At 33.3% G+C, this 17,888-nt stretch overlaps 1 protein-coding gene across 2 annotated transcripts in view; it reads left to right on the plus strand.

The window, feature by feature from the left end:
- LOC129749775 (tyrosine-protein kinase Btk29A-like) overlaps nucleotides 1-17,888 on the plus strand; it is a 154,392-nt gene that overhangs the window by 94,300 nt on the left and 42,204 nt on the right. For both annotated transcript variants that reach the window (XM_055744850.1, XM_055744851.1), the window contains exon 2: nucleotides 14,995-15,488. In XM_055744850.1, the coding sequence (XP_055600825.1) occupies nucleotides 14,995-15,488 (494 nt within the window). The remainder of the gene's footprint in view (nucleotides 1-14,994; nucleotides 15,489-17,888) is intronic.

Below are 17,888 nucleotides of genomic sequence, written 5' to 3' on the forward strand. Positions count from 1 at the left end.
TTTGTACAACATATTGTATGAAAAACTATACGCAAATCGAAAATTTCGAAAGAGTGTTGTACAACATTGTATGCAACTCCTTCAATATGAGTCATGGTCAAACGATGCATATTGCAGAAAGCATCCCTTTTAATGCTTGCGAGTAGATGAGTCATCTCTTCACCTTCTTATGCACCTCAACATTCAATGGAAAGTTGGTTGAAATTTGGGTCACCCCAAGATGATAGGCAACATTAAACGTATGATTGAAAACTTGTCTTTCTGGATTCCTCAACAGGGCGCGCGCGCGTTACCGTGCATGAATCACGCGCATAACTTAAGTCAGTTGCGTGCGCTGCTGCTGCAGCTCTTCTTCGCTCATGTACTTCCGATTTAATGCTAAACGATTTCATTAGCGAAATTGTTAAGTCCATGCCTGGGCGGTTATTCGTCTTTTGCCCGTATATTTACTAACTATTGTGTAAAACTAGTTCAGTTACGAAACCAGAAAACCAGCTGAGCCGAACGAATGACGGACGGACTCATCCGTCTACTTGGGGTTGCCGCTCACGCGACTTGAATTTTTGCTTGCAACATTTTTTTTTTCATTCAACAAAAACAACAGAAGAATAACACTTTTCTACCGAACCCCAATGGCAAATGGCAAAAATGGCAAAGATTTTTTGGTTAGCGTGCATTGCAATCGTAAAACTATTTCTTGAACCGAGCGATGGAGAAGTGGTGGGTATGTTGCAAATAAATGCCCGTGGAATAGTCCCAGTTGTCTTTGGAGTTTACAAAATCAACGAAACATACGAAAAAATGAAAAAAAATTCCACTCAACTTACTTATTTTATTTTTTTCTCCTTGTATTTCACACCTAATCACAAAGTTTCTTGCTTCTCCAAAATATTAAAACTGTCACAGTTTGATAATAAAAATACACAAATGCTTTGGACTTATCGAGCAAATCACCAAAAAACACGGATTCTACGCATAAATACATTTTTTTATTAAGCTAGATCCATCCGACAAGTGGCAGTAAACTATTTTTTTAATATAATTAAAAACATCGGTGATAAAAATAGAGAGATTATTATTTGTTTTCTTTTGTTGCTTTTACCTTTATTTAAATAGAAACTAACTGAGATCCTCAGTTTCAGTGATTTTAAATTATAAATCAACAAACGATGCAAAGGTTTTTCTGTATACTTTATTAATATTTGAATCTATTTTAAGCTTATCTCGACATAACTAACCCTCAAAGCAAAAAAAGAGGACGAAAAATACGCTTAACTTGCCTAAATGATCTAAGATACTATAAACATCAAAGCTATTTTTATGCCGAAAAAAAGCTTTCCAGAATGTAAAAATTTAAAAACACTTATACATTGGTAACTTAACTTTCCTTTGCGGTTAAAAAAAGGCCAATTTAGGCGGTTAGGGTCAAAATACAGTAAGTTTTTTTTTTATATTGATATACGTACCGCTTAAAAAACCGTGTTAATTCCTGAAAATTGTGTAAAAAACCGTGCCTAATAATCAGTTTTTGTAAAGAATATCGATTTCTTTTGAAATATGTACACCTCATTTTCAAATAATATTCAGCATATGATTTTCCACTTGGAGCGCGCGGGAGCAAAATAATTTCAAAATAAACGAACATGGCAGACTTTCTATCATATCCGATTTAAACTGACTTCAGACGATACTTTATTCGATTTTTTTCGCTATGCAATTGGAATTGCGACTCACAACACCATTGTAAACGACTTAAGTAATCATTTCTGATTCCGATTTCATGTTGCTGGGCGGGGTTCGAATCAATAGTTTATAATCCAAGGAACACACCCCAGTGAGTTCTTGTACATGTTTCGGTTTCGCATCATAATGACATGAGTTTCGACATCGACATTTCAGTTCGGTCTGGTCTGGTCGAAGGCTGGCAAAATGATATCTCGAGTCAAGCTTCAGGAAAACAAAAAAGTCATCAAAACAGCTATAGTTTGGGAAATGAACCACCATAGTCATAAAAATATGTAAATACCTCAAATGACGCACAAAAAGTTTAATCGAAAAACTTCTAAATGCCTTTATTGAAAAATGTTGTTCGATATCCCGGATTTTCCGGTAGAAAAAAAATTACTTAAAAAAACATCCAGTTTTGGCTTTGCTCCGCTGTATCTCAATTCTTAATAAAACAAATTTCTAAACTCAAATATTAGTTTTTTCTCTTAAATTTTATTCTCATTTTCATAGAACATACCTAGTCTTTAAAACAACTCAGTTCTTCAGTATATTAGGTTAAACAAAACTCCAATAAAATGGTTAGTTCAGTCATATTTATATCATATGATTGATTAAATTAGAGATATACCGAATAGTGGTATTCGGTGAACGGTCGAATACCGAATATTGACCTTTTCCACTATTCGTTCAAACGAATATTCGGTCGAATATTCTATTTTTTCCGTCTTCTTATGTTTTTGAGTTGATTACCTATTTTCAACCATATGGTACTTCCAGATGATCTATTACAAGATCTTTGGCTAGTAGGGGTCTCTCTGATTTTCAAAATGTCACCAATAACTGAAAGGAAATCAGATGACTTGTTGATTCTAGAGCATGGGTGGCCAAGCCATGGCCCGCGTGCTGTCTTTTTGTGGCCCGCGAAGCATTTTGTTTTCTTCTATATCATTTAAAAAATACCGACTATATCAAGCAGAAGAGAAACCTTTTTATATTCTTCATTTTTTACATATATTTATTTTACTTTGCAATCACGTATTATGCAATAAACATTTGTTATTTAGTAACTTCATATAAGTGGTGTTGAAAGTGAATTTTGAAGAGTTTGGCAGGCGTCAGGGAGATATGCTCACAAATTACGAAATAACTCGAATAACTCAGTACACTAAAATGATAATGAGAAACTAATAAAACTTTTCTGTTTATTTTGAGCTGAAAATTCACCGTATTTCTAAATCTTTCAAAAGATTTTTATAAAACATAATTTTTTTTTGACTTTGCAGTCCGAAATTTCATTTGTCAGCTTCGATTGAACAAATCAAAGAGGAAAACAGAAGCTCTAAATAATTTAAAATTGGTTTGTAAAATTATCACATTATATTGTAATGACATCATTATCAGAGCTATATTGGTACAAAACATCTACAATTTGTAATTCAAATTCTATTTTCGAAACTTTGTTTACCAAAAAAATATTGAGCTTGTTAAAATTGATTTAAAAAGCATAAAAACTCTGCACTTTATTTGTATATGATTCAACAGAAAAAGGTAACATTTTTTAAATTAAATCGAAATGATATATCTTAGTATTAGTAAAGTATTTTAAATTTACGTGCAATGGTGTATGAACTAACAGACGGTGTTGGGCATTAAAACGCTAGTCGCTAATTAATGTGCTTTTTTTTTTTTCAAATTTGTGGTTAAAAAGCTCCACCAAAGACAATTTGACAAGCGAGAGAACTGATATAAAAATTTTTGAGCATTTTTTAACTGTAAGCTCATAAAAAATTAAGAGAGAAGATAATTTAGAAAATATGAAGTTAGCGGCCTAGTAAATGATCATATTTTTAAAGCGCAAGTCTGCAATTAAAATATTCAGTTAGGAAAATTTTAACTAAATTTCAGCTGGAACTAATTTGGTAATTACATAGTACGGAGAAGGGAGACTTTAAAAAAAATACATTTTTTATAGTAATTAGTTTTTTCTTGTTTTTTTTTTTTTAATTTCAAAAAGGTAAAATGGCCATGATGATTTAAAAAAAAATCAAATTATTCATCAATTTTATGAACGGCTTTTTCCCACTTATTGAAATTCAGTTTTTTCAAATGGGAAATTTAAAAAAAAACGATCATTATAATTTTAAACTTTTAGATTCGGTGTGAGCAAATTTTGAAAGTTTCCCATAGAACAACACATAAAAATAACACGGAAGAGCTCTTTTTATATTATTGTAGTTAAAGAGCGTGAAAAATTTAATCTGGTGTAAGAAAAGCTTAGGGAGGGTATTTTGTGTTTACCAATCCCGTTCTGCAGAGTGATCCTTATGGGAATAATAAACTCAGAAAGTTAAAAATATCTTAAAATGCTACGTGTGTGAAGAATTGTCGAGAAAATTAAATTCAATTCATGACCCATGTATTGAGTCTGAATTGGAAGGTAAAATCTTGTCTGTCAGCTCGTTGAAAGTATATTGAACACTTTTGAAATTTTGGTTTGATCAAATAAGGAAGAACTGGTTTGTTGTGTTGCCCGCAAGCAAGTATCAGTACTAGAATCTGGCAAGCTTGTTGAAAATTTTGGCCACACCTGTTCTAGAGCGTTTATCACCAAAGAGAATAGGTTCCTGTGAAATCTGTGGCAAAACACGTCGAAACAGGTGAAAAGCAAATCGATATTGCTAATTTGGATTATTTGCATGAAATTTTAATTTGAGCGAGATATCTTCAAATTAGTTTTTTAAAAGAACGATGATCTTTAACCTTAAGCATACCATACTTTCTACCACACGGTCAGGCAATTCAAGGCGATATTTAAAAAGTGCAAATCTGAACAAAATCTTGGGCAAAAACATACAAGATTGAAAGGAAAGTGAAATTTCAAGTTTTCATTGAATCACAGCAGCAGCAATCGTAGCTAAGATTTTTTTCAGTCATGATATTGAGCAGATTTTTCCAGTAATACGTCATTTAATCGGCGATTTAGGTGACTGCATCCTCCTTCTTCAATTTCCGCTACTGTTTTGAGCAGTACATCTTATTTGACAGACAGTGGAGACAATGTGGTGGATTCGGCTGTTTCGAATTAACCAAAATTCGATTATTTTTTTGCCACTAAATCACGTTTTTTCTGAAATGTCAGCTAGAAAAATCAAACAAAAACGTTGTAGAATTTTCACAAGATTCAATTTAAAGTAAATTCGATTAGTTGAGATCGTTAATTTAGCAGTTTTCAAACAAGGCTACTATTTTTAGATTTTCCTAGGTTTTCGTCATAAAAATTTAGTTTTTTTTCACAGAAGCAGAGTCTTGCTAAATCATGATATTCTTCCAAAAACTAACTAGCAAATATAAACTTTATTCCCTTAGGGACCTTGTTAGAACCAGAGATGTTACAGAATTCAACAGCCGTAACTTGGGAGGAATAAATTTTCTGGAAATTTGAGAGATGTACGGGGAAGTGCTAAGTCTAAATGCGAAAACAGCCTATCGACGAAATTGCTGATAAATCAACATATCTAATAAGCTAAGATTTAGGGTGAAAGAAACGCTTTGAACACACGGCATGAATTTTTTTTTATTGAAATACAAAGTCCAAAAAATTTATAAATTTCAACAAGGTTTATCAAAATTTTGATGTATAAGGTATACGCGGACAGAATCTGTAAACAAAAATGGTAATTTTTTTTTCTTTCTTATTCATTTGATGGTATACACAACGGTTTGATCAGCTCTCGATTTCATAATGATGGATTTTGAAGAATATTGTGCACAATTATTTTTGTCTTCTTCTCTTGTATCTTGAATATCTCGGAAATGTGTTAGTCTTAAATTTTGAAAAAAAAGGCAGGATAGTACTTTTTACAGGCAACACAACGCTATCAAAATTGTGCATATTCGATCACAAGGATCTGAGCTATAGGGAAGAATGGGGATACTTGATCCCCTTTTCTTATTTTCATCATTTTTTTTTTGTGAAAGTTTTGCAACTAGCCGTATTTTGCATATTCTGACAGCGTGTAATTTCAAGTTTATATGCTCCAAAAGTTAGAACGATACATGAACTCGTAAATGAACTAGAAGCATTTCCGTAAGACTATTTTTTTTTGATATTTTTAAAGTTACAGAAGACTTGATCCTTTACTAAAGGAGACTTGATCCTTAATTCAGGGAGCTCTGACACTAGGCAAAAATCTAGTAAAATCCCAAGATAAAAGGTCCGTTGACAATTTTTTACTGTTTTAGTTCTCATTTCACAGTTTGTAAATATCAGACAAAGAGAATTCTAAAAGTTTGTCTGATACCCTAGAGTCATTGCATACTTTATGGCGCAATTTTCCAGTTTTAAGTTAATTACGGTATTTTTAGTCCTTTTCATCCGATAATTACTGGATGAGCATTAGTTATTAGACAAATATTGAAGATTTCATGATAACTAATGATCACAATCCATTCAGAAGAAATATATGTCTTTTTGGATTCCAGGAATCAATTATACCCATAACATACATTTTAGAAATCTATACTTCTTAAAAAAAATCACAGTTTACTATTTCTTTGAAAATATGGCATTATGAAGTTCATATTATACTCTTATGATTGAAATATTGGAATAAATATTGTTATTAAAATTTTGTCATGTGAGAAACTTTTTAAAGTAATAAAAAAAGATCTTCAAATCACATTTTGTTAAATTTTTCAAACAAAGTTCAATAACTCGAAAAATAAAATTATTAAAATTTGTTGACATTACAGCATTGTTGTTTTGTTCTATTTGGCACATTTTTCTAAAACATTTGATATTTGTAGGACATTCCTGTTTTGAGATGTAGCGCAGGAATCATGTATCCCCAGGGATCAAGTATCCTCATTCTCCCCTATCCGAGTGAAAGTGTCCCATTTCCAAATAAACTAAACTTTATTTACCCGAATATTTGCCCATATATTCATATATATTCATAAATATTCACATATATTCAAAAAACTAGAAAATTTAAACGAGAGTTGATTTATAGCATAGAAAACTGGAAAATAAGATACACTTGTAAAAATGTATAAGAAATAAGAAAATTATTCAAATTTAGGTAATTTGCCGATATACGAGGTAATATGAGCCTCCTTGGAGTACATTACGAGCACTCAAAAGAGTAGCGAACGTTGTTTTATAGATGTTTTTCGACCAAAGAAGCTTTTAATCACATTTGACATCTCCAATAGATTCACAAAGATATTAACGAAGAAGCATCATAAGTGTTTTAGAAAATTTAGAATATATTTACGATCGCTGTGTAAGCTAACTGTTGACCACCCAGCCAACAATTTGGTAGGTATATCAAATGATATACGTACATCTATGTCGATAATAATCATCGTATATTACGTTAGAAAAAAGCACATACCTACCAAAAGTGGAGGCGATATACGCACATGTTTTCGTTATTTTCTGATTTACGACTTCGACAGCATCATGTATGATGATACTACGATGCCCGAAATACTTTGGTACTTTATGTTGCACTGGTGGCATATTGTACGTTACAATCAAGGAATCGATTCATTCTCATTTACGATGATAGGCCGATTGACAGTTCCAATCACACTTTATGCGATGTGTTTTACCCTTTTACGACTTGAAGCGATCTGATAATAAATTGGCGATTTAAGTCACTCTTAAGGCGAGGTGTGTTGAACTCTTGTACGACTTGAAGCAATCTGACGATGAATTGGCGATTTGAGTCACCCTTTATGCGAGGTGTGCCGAACTTTTGTACGACTTGAAGCAATCTGATGATGGATTGGCGATTAAAGTAACCCTTTATGCGAGGTATGTTGCAGTCATATACGATGTTCAGAAATTTGATCATCGATTGACAACTTAAGTCACACTGTATAGGAGGTGTGTTGTACTCTTGTACGATGTGAGGCAATTTGACGATCGTTTGGCGATTTGGACCACACTCAATACGAGGTTTGTTATAATCTTATGCGATTTGACGGTAAATGGATTTCACGCACCTCTATACGTAGCATCTAATGTGTACAATTGCGATTAAAATACGATTTTTGGAAAAAGGCAGAAATGGATGATAAATAATAAAATAAAAGAATAAAAATTAAAACTTTCTACAGTTTAATATGTGTATTTAAAAGCAAACTGAAAATACAATAAATTATTATCAAAAATATTCACACCATTTGCAAAAACCACACCAAATGCTTTTGCCTTTTTCTCTCTGGAAACAAATCATAATAAAAATTATGTCGCGTTATTTTTCTAGAAATTGGTTGCCGTACTTTCAAATTTGAATCAGATGGCGACTCTTCTCAAAGGCACAATGCCTTTTAAGAAATTTCCCAACCAGTATTGCCAGTATAAAGCTCGTTCTGGGAATTGGAAAACAGTCGTAGAATATCCATCGGTTATTTACCGCTATGTTTAAAGGCCTCCATGCATTCTAAAATATAAAACAAATAAAATTAGTTTGGATCCAATTTCTCGATGCTAAGTGTTTTTGCCCTATAAAAGCAATAACGTTCCAAGTATTTGGAACACCCGAATAGTGATACAAATACCATCAGCCATACACTAATTTTTAGTTATAATCTGCTAGATCACGTATTGCTGGTTACTTTGGTAAGCTAATCACGAGCAATCTGAAATTAAATTAAAAAAAGAGAATAATTTCAACAAGATTGTCCTCGAGCTTTCAGTATACTTACGCACTTGGACAGACTTTATTCCTGCTGTTGACGATAGTGGCCAGACTCGATTGGTTGCCGGAATCAGCATCGCTGGCTTTGCGATATTGTACCTTAGGTGCCTATGCGAAAGAAAATGAATTTTTCAAATTTTCACTTTCATGCATGTTTGTGGGTCGCCACACCCAGTGGCCAACCCCAGTGGATATTCTGTGATGCTCTTACAGCCGACAGGACAATCACTTTGTTAAATATTAAATTATGCCACTTACCCTCATAGTAGATTACCAATGGAGGCAAGTCCTCTGTAAGGAATAAATCCGAGTTCTGCTTTGTAACGAAACGCAGGTTCGTACAGCTGAGTGACTTTCGGGCAGCTTTTTTTCGGGTTGTTACCGATTACCAAGGACTTTATCCGATGCTCATCCATCGTGACGAATCCGTATTGCTGTGCCGGTAACCACTAAACGAAAAAAAAATCTGCGGAAGTGCACAACCTGCGAAAATTTCAAAACCACAAAACCCGTGGAGAAAACAAACGTGTGCCGCGCGCGATTACGGTTGCACGAAAAATTTCAGTTACTTATTTTTTGGGTGCTAATTATTTTAATGATTACGACACTGGATAGAATTGAATTTTTCCTTAATGTGATTATGATTTAGAAATACACATAAGTGTTAATGGATGATGCGTATGTTTGATTTTTTACGATTCTGTCTGTAGTCAATAACGATTTCGATAAGAAAATAATTTATGTACGAATATAATGCGTCATAAGAAATCTTAAGTGGTGGTTAAAAGATTTAATAAGACATCGGTCGTACGGAATACGATTCCATCCAACATATCGTAACTAAATCGTATTTCGTTCAGTTTTAACATCTTGTACGATGAATAAACGATAGGTCGAATGTTAAGTGTACATATTTACGATTCCGATTTGAGTTGCATCCATATACGAGTTTGGCGATGATTTATTTTACGATTTCATGTTCACTGCAGATGCTCGATTCCTTATTCGTGTGTTTTGCTGGGTCAGATACGATCTATACTTGTTGAACATAGTTGACCTGCCTCCGTCAGGGTTTTTTTTTCAATTTTATATTTACGGTTTGTTAGTTTTCATAAGGTCTAAAGACATCTGACTTTTCACTCCAACTGACTCCAAGATGGACTGTGAGTAATTTAAAACCATTTTAATAACAAGTACATATATTTATGTTAGTTTTTGAAACGTCGCCCAAACACTATTATTAATTCCAACCCAAAAGCTAAGGTCACACTTATTAATGATCCGTAATTGCTAGTCAAAATTTGTTTTCGAAAGGAGCACCTGCGCTCGACCATGATCCAATATCCACCCCTAGATCATTCTTGGCGGTGTACTCGATGTCTCATGTCGACGTTTATATGAAAGAATAAAAAATCTCCACTAATAACCCAAAATACAATTGCAAAACGATGGTGGGCCGGAGATATTTTATGCATCGTTGCTCTCCCCTGGAACCAGCTTCCATTCCTCAACTGGTATCCTCAACTTGATTTGATCCGGTTGCTGCCCAGGGTGCCCTCCAAATCCAAGAGTAGCTAGTTGGCGATCGACTGACTTGTCAGACAAGTTTCGAAACAATATTCTGAATTATTTTTTCTCTATAATTCATTTTGGCGTCGCCAATCCACACCGCACCGCTTCTTGCTTTTGGTCTATACCTACTAAGAGTAGACTGCAACCGAATCGATCGAAGCCATACATGTATCGAGTGATCATGCTGCGCCGAGAGAGTAGTTATCCTTGCAATGTGCTAAAAAGTGCTGAACCGAGACTGGGTAAACAAAACTTTATAAGTCGAGCATCGAATCGCGCACAAACGAGAAAAAAAAACAGCAAACATAAAAACAAGCTGCTGACTTTAAACTGACAGCTTCAACCGAAACGTACCGAACCTTCTAAATGGGTTTGAATTCGAATGCAAGGGGTTGGAGATAGATCTTTCAGGAGGCAGATCCCCATATTGATTTGTAGTTGGCAATACCTTTTTGAAGTGGTGTTTATGATTGATCAGGTATGGAAGCATTTTTGCTTCATCAATGACGACGGTGGCATGTTTCTCACTTTGTGTTAGACTGGTGTTTAGCATAACACAAAGTACAAATTGACAGGGCAATGGGCGTATGGTGTTGATTTTTTCAATGGAGTTGTAAATTGGATTGATCAGCGTTTAGTGGGCTAGTTAAAAAAATGTGCCTTAATGTTAAACATCTATGACTAAAGACGTCGATCAACCTACGAAAAATGTGAAATTGAATTTCAATAGCTTATGATTTCTGTTTAAGTATTTTATGCAATAAATTAAAGAATTCAAGAGGAACAAAAAATCAGTTCTCAGTTTTTCCTTTTACTCGCTTGTCTTCACAGTCTACTATATTTTTCAAAATTAAGTTGCGGGCTCATAAATTGTAAATTCAATATTTCTTACTCCTGGATATGTAACCTTTTTCATTTTGATGATTTGATCTTAAATAACTAATCATAAGATTCTTTCATCAACTTGAACGAATCACGAAAAGGTCACCCAAGTTCACCAGACATGTTCCCAAACGCCAGAGTTCGGGGCTAGTGTGAAACAAATTGTTTCTCAGCATGTAATTTGAATTAATAACCGCCGAACGGCGCGTCAAACGCCAATTTCGCTGGAAACATTTCCGAGGAAATCATTTTCTTCCCTCTGATAACTCCCTCTTCACCACAGTAGTGTCTCGTTACGGTAGAACGAAATTTATTCATTCCTTTGTCTAATTCAAATGTGCGCGAATACATTAGCTTCTTCCTAAAAACAAAAAAAAAATGCTGGAACGCACCTTAAAGTTTCGCTCTAAACCAAAAAAAAAAAACATACTTGATGATAGTTCTCAGATTCGAAAGAAAAAAAAGGGGCGAAACATTTCCGAGAACCCACGTGAAGAAACTTCTCACCGGGCCCGCATAATTCAAACTTTTAAATTTACCCCCCTCGCACGGTTCTGGTGTCGGTATCGGCAAATATGCAGTGTTGTGGGAGTTTTTTTCCTCTTCTTGTTTTGGACGGTGCGTTCGGAACAAATTTTTGAGACCCTTTTAAATCATCATCATCATCATTTTCAGCACCCGGGTCGTCGACGTTTTGGTCAACAAGCTGAAAATGGAGAAGTTCCCCCTATCCGAAACTTTTCGCCGGCCACCTTGCAGGTGGTTTGTCTTTCTCTTCGGTTGAAGTTGAAGATGGAATCCAAAAATATCTACCACAAAACAACAACATTAGGGTTTGTGTAGCAATGAAGAAGCCGCCGCGAAGGGCACTAGACATTAAAAATGTTATCTAATTTTCCCACATTCTTGACATTGAGAATTGTTACGGCAGGGCCGATGAGGTCAACCGGAATGGTATTTGGGCGTTTTGGGAAGCTCGGTTTTTTTCTGTTTCCTGTGAGCTTGGTCAGGGAAAATAAATTAATTAAACTAGACTCTACGAGTGTTGAAGAATTAAACGTTCTCACCAGTGACGAATGCTAATGAAGCTGTGATTTGATGAATCGTTTCATAACTGTAGAGTTAATATGCTTTTTAGTCACCTCGGTTTTTAAATTTTATCACAATCACATGAAATAGGAAAATCAAATTTTTGCTATCCTAAAATGAAAAAAAGGAAAATAAAAATGAAAAAAATGACAAACATATAAAAAAAACGAAAAAGCAATAATGATAAAAATAAGACAAAAAAGACAAAAAAGACAAAAAAGACAAAAAAGACAAAAAAGACAAAAAAGACAAAAAAGACAAAAAAGACAAAAAAGACAAAAAAGACAAAAAAGACAAAAAAGACAAAAAAGACAAAAAAGACAAAAAAGACAAAAAAGACAAAAAAGACAAAAAAGACAAAAAAGACAAAAAAGACAAAAAAGACAAAAAAGACAAAAAAGACAAAAAAGACAAAAAAGACAAAAAAGACAAAAAAGACAAAAAAGACAAAAAAGACAAAAAAGACAAAAAAGACAAAAAAGACAAAAAAGACAAAAAAGACAAAAAAGACAAAAAAGACAAAAAAGACAAAAAAGACAAAAAAGACAAAAAAGACAAAAAAGACAAAAAAGACAAAAAAGACAAAAAAGACAAAAAAGACAAAAAAGACAAAAAAGACAAAAAAGACAAAAAAGACAAAAAAGACAAAAAAGACAAAAAAGACAAAAAAGACAAAAAAGACAAAAAAGACAAAAAAGACAAAAAAGACAAAAAAGACAAAAAAGACAAAAAAGACAAAAAAGACAAAAAAGACAAAAAAGACAAAAAAGACAAAAAAGACAAAAAAGACAAAAAAGACAAAAAAGACAAAAAAGACAAAAAAGACAAAAAAGACAAAAAAGACAAAAAAGACAAAAAAGACAAAAAAGACAAAAAAGACAAAAAAGACAAAAAAGACAAAAAAGACAAAAAAGACAAAAAAGACAAAAAAGACAAAAGAGACTAAAAAGACAAAAAAGACAAAAAAGACAAAAAAGACAAAAAAGACAAAAAAGACAAAAAAGACAAAAAAGACAAAAAAGACAAAAAAGACAAAAAAGACAAAAAAGACAAAAAAGACAAAAAAGACAAAAAAGACAAAAAAGACAAAAAAGACAAAAAAGACAAAAAAGACAAAAAAGACAAAAAAGACAAAAAAGACAAAAAAGACAAAAAAGACAAAAAAGACAAAAAAGACAAAAAAGACAAAAAAGACAAAAAAGACAAAAAAGACAAAAAAGACAAAAAAGACAAAAAAGACAAAAAAGACAAAAAAGACAAAAAAGACAAAAAAGACAAAAAAGACAAAAAAGACAAAAAAGACAAAAAAGACAAAAAAGACAAAAAAGACAAAAAAGACAAAAAAGACAAAAAAGACAAAAAAGACAAAAAAGACAAAAAAGACAAAAAAGACAAAAAAGACAAAAAAGACAAAAAAGACAAAAAAGACAAAAAAGACAAAAAAGACAAAAAAGACAAAAAAGACAAAAAAGACAAAAAAGACAAAAAAGACAAAAAAGACAAAAAAGACAAAAAAGACAAAAAAGACAAAAAAGACAAAAAAGACAAAAAAGACAAAAAAGACAAAAAAGACAAAAAAGACAAAAAAGACAAAAAAGACAAAAAAGACAAAAAAGACAAAAAAGACAAAAAAGACAAAAAAGACAAAAAAGACAAAAAAGACAAAAAAGACAAAAAAGACAAAAAAGACAAAAAAGACAAAAAAGACAAAAAAGACAAAAAAGACAAAAAAGACAAAAAAGACAAAAAAGACAAAAAAGACAAAAAAGACAAAAAAGACAAAAAAGACAAAAAAGACAAAAAAGACAAAAAAGACAAAAAAGACAAAAAAGACAAAAAAGACAAAAAAGACAAAAAAGACAAAAAAGACAAAAAAGACAAAAAAGACAAAAAAGACAAAAAAAGACAAATAAGACAAAAAAGACAAAAAAGACAAAAAAGACAAAAAAGACAAAAAAGACAAAAAAGACAAAAAAGACAAAAAAGACAAAAATGACGAAACATTTGAAAACTGCCAAACTTTTGGGCAAAATGTTTTAAACATTTTTAGCTCGTAAATTACAATTTCTACGCAATTGTGGTTCATGAGAGAATTTTTGTTAACTGATTAAATTTTTAGAAAGATATAATGATTTTTGTTTTGAAATCCTACACTGAGAAAAAATTAATTTCAAAATCTAAAATTCAATTTCCCAAAAAAATCCATCTCATAATTTGATTAATTTTTTTTTTTGTGTTAGCCTTATAACAATAAGGGTCACAAGTCGTTCATACATTTCAACTTATGCATATTTAGGGAAATAAAGTTTTTTAACATTATTTTTTTATTCATTAGATACCAAAACATTTGCTTGGTCTTTTTTCAATACTAGACCCCGAGAAAAACCCTCCAACTAAAACTATTTCTGTACGGTTAGATCTCTCAGTGTTCCGTTAACAAATTATCGTCCATAATTCCGATTAAAACATTCTTTACCGGATGATAGCATCGCTTAAACGCATACTTCACCGAGCAATGGTTTACTGTCCAGTGCGCAAAAAAGAACCATTAAAATATATCAACCTGCCCGGAGGCATTCTCCCAGAGTGGACAATCCTCCGTTGAACAAAGATCGTGATCATATCGTTATCGTTCCAACTTGTTCCTAACTGCTGTTGTCCAGAGTGCTTTCAAATCCCGAAACGCCCTTCTGACATACTTGCGTAATTGCCAACATCCCTGACCTAATGGAGGAGTGAATGGAAGACGCACATTCTCCTTGTGCCCTTCGGCCGATTGAAACGTACCACTTGATCAAGTAGCAATAACCCTTCTCGAGCGCGGTTGGTATGAATGGGAATTTCGCGGTGAATTATTTTCCTTTGGACGAGCACAGCATTCCTATGTGGTGAATCGTTCCCGGAGTTGTGCATACCTTAATCGAAGAACTAAACCCAAGCACCGTCATTTGAACATAGCAATTTATTAGGAAGCACGTTTTATCTTTCGTTCTCTTCTCTTCTCTTCCCTCAGGTAACGGAAGTTCACCTGCCCAAAACTCATCCCGAAGCATCAGCCCGAACACGCAGCAGCAGACGACGGTGCTGCCAAACGGAGGATCCCACCTGCAGGCGTCTTCTGGTCATCTCGTCATCTCCGGGTCCGGATCGGATCGAACGTCTTCCTCCCATCATCACAGTTCCCCATCGTCCCTTTCCTTGGGACACATTCCGCAGTCAGCGACGACGATCGTTGGCGGACAGACAATTGGGGGCAGCACCGTGGTAACAGTCGGAGGAGGAGGAGGAGGAGGAAGTACAGGAGTTGTGGTTGGGCAGCAACAGCAGGGCAGTCATTCACCAACATCCGGACAGTTACAGCTCCAGGCCAACGGTTCCCAACCATCGTCCCATTCACCGTCGCTGCAGCACCAGCAGCTCCAGCATCAGCAGTCGTCCCAGTCACATCACCTGAACAGCAGTTCCAGCAGTTTAGGCAACATTACGCCTACTTTTGCCCAACCCCAGGTGAGATTGGAGTCTTAAGCCATATCTAGATATAGGAATATGAAACATGAATGGTCTGCATATTGGCACCTGAAACTCGAAAGATGTTGTGTTTCATCCTTTGGTGTGTCCATAACATTGTCCATAACGATCGGCGAATAACATGTTTTAACGCAAGAAAACTATTTTCAAAATGTATGTTGTCAATCTTAAACAACAATCTAAATATATAACCACAACAAAATTTACCTTGAAAAAAATTGAGATTTCAACGGAAGTGCACTGCCAAAATAAATTAAATTACATACCACAAACATATTCCACAACAAAACGTCAATTATAACGGTGTTATCTATGTAAATTTTAGCTATATCAAATACACAAATGATTTGAAAGCGATGATCTATTAGGGATCCTTTCTAGTGAAACGATGCAAATTCACATGAGTGTCTTTTTGTGTTGGTCTAAGTCTAGAGAGTATTTGTTATTCTTGTTTTTAGACAACTCAAAAGTCTCTGACAAGGATGTTTATGATTAACAAAGCTGCGCTATGGAAACCGCTTTTTAATACACGATATATTTAGTAAGCTCAAATTATTATTATACTTGTACGTTTCTATTAGGGAACTGTATAAGTAGCTGAACCGGTGTGCTTTGCTATACTTTCCATTGAAGCTTGTAAAAATTACTTAACAAGTTGTATTAAGTCATCGGGAGCCCGGGGTAATTTATCTCACGGGCCCCCCTTGATTCAATTTTTATTTATATTGCATCCCATAGAATACATAATATTTCAAACATACAAAAGAATCTGGAATGAGTTCAGTATTTTACCTTTAAATAACATTTATGTTTACTTAGAAAGTATTTTCTGATATCTTCAAACAATAATGGTTAATACATCACGCGCCAACATTACGAAGGAGTTATTCAACCACCAAATCGAAAATGAAAACTCTAATTACAGCTGTCCAGGGCAAAATTCTTTTCGTTATTTATTCAATGACTTAATCACCAAGACAAATCCTCTGTTTTAGAAATATTCAAAAATAGATATTAACATATTTTCATTCCAACATTAACCGCTTGGTGTGTGTTTTATCGAAAGTAGGATGAATTTTCCCCATTTTGGAAATTGAATGGTAACATTAAGATTTAAGACTTGGAGTCCGAAATCATAAGAAAGAATAATAGAAGAGAATTCAATTCATATTCCATGGTGATACAGCGTAAAAGTTTGCGAGTAAAATTGAGAGTAAAATTGATCTTGAGATCACGACTTTTCAGAGAAAACATGAAACTCAAGAAACAACACATGAAATGCAAATTATCAATAAATTGAATTTCCACTATAAAACCTTGAAGAAGAAAACCATATAAATATTCATGTTTAGAGAATCACACAATAAAATTCACAATTCAACTATTCGAATATTTTTATGATTACAAAAGTTTTCTTGGCAAAAAAAATTAATTTAAATTATGTAGTTTAGGTCATATCCTTAGTTTCTTTAAATTTTAAATTTTAGTTTTTTCATTAGATCATTCATGGATCTCTCAAATATTAATAATCATTTTTAAAGTTCTCAGCATTATTAAAATATGATCGCGCTTTTAATTACTCAGATTTTTCTTGGTTTTGCTGTCAGACATGCTGAGAACAGTTAGCGTCCCTTACCAGGGAGCTAGAATTGAGCCTTTGGTTTGGGAGAGTGTAGTGGGCTGCTAAGAAAAAAAAATGGAAAATGATAAATTGGAAAGTGATATGCTGAAGTTAAGATTACTTTTCAACATAAAAGTTCCTCTAAATCAAAAGCATAAAACTCCGGTTTAATCAGTTAGAAAAGCTAACATATATTCGAATATCAAATCGAAGATTGAAACTGGTATGGAAAATGTATAGAGAAACTCAGTATGGTGGATTGGTCTAATTTCAGCAACTACAGTTTTTTTTCTAGAGAGCTATCCATAAATTTCACGTTTATAAAATTGCTCCTAAATAATATAAAAGCTCAAAGCAAAGGCTATATACCATTGTACTTAATGCGAGAAATTTGTGTTTAATGAAAATGGGAAATGTTTTTCTATATTTCAGCTAATCTGTACTGCAAATGTTCTTTCAAAAAGTGAAAATTACTGTTATTTATTCAAATTTCGACAAACCTGAGAAAATTTATTCTACCCGCAGTAAAAAGCTATTACATTTTAATTTTAATGTGAAAAAATTTATCATATTCAAATATAGCGTTTGATTCACTGGCAATTCCTAAATGTTCATTATTGATTTGTTAAGAGGAAATGACATTTTATATATTGTAGGGTAAGCATTCCAGAATCTCCGGATTGATTCGGTCAAGTCTGGGTTTTCAAAGTAAAGTGGATAAGTAAAGCAAACTACGTTCTAGCCTGTGTTCAGAATAT

This window comes from Uranotaenia lowii, chromosome 2 (genome assembly GCF_029784155.1).
Source record: "Uranotaenia lowii strain MFRU-FL chromosome 2, ASM2978415v1, whole genome shotgun sequence".
Lineage (NCBI taxonomy): Eukaryota > Metazoa > Arthropoda > Insecta > Diptera > Culicidae > Uranotaenia > Uranotaenia lowii.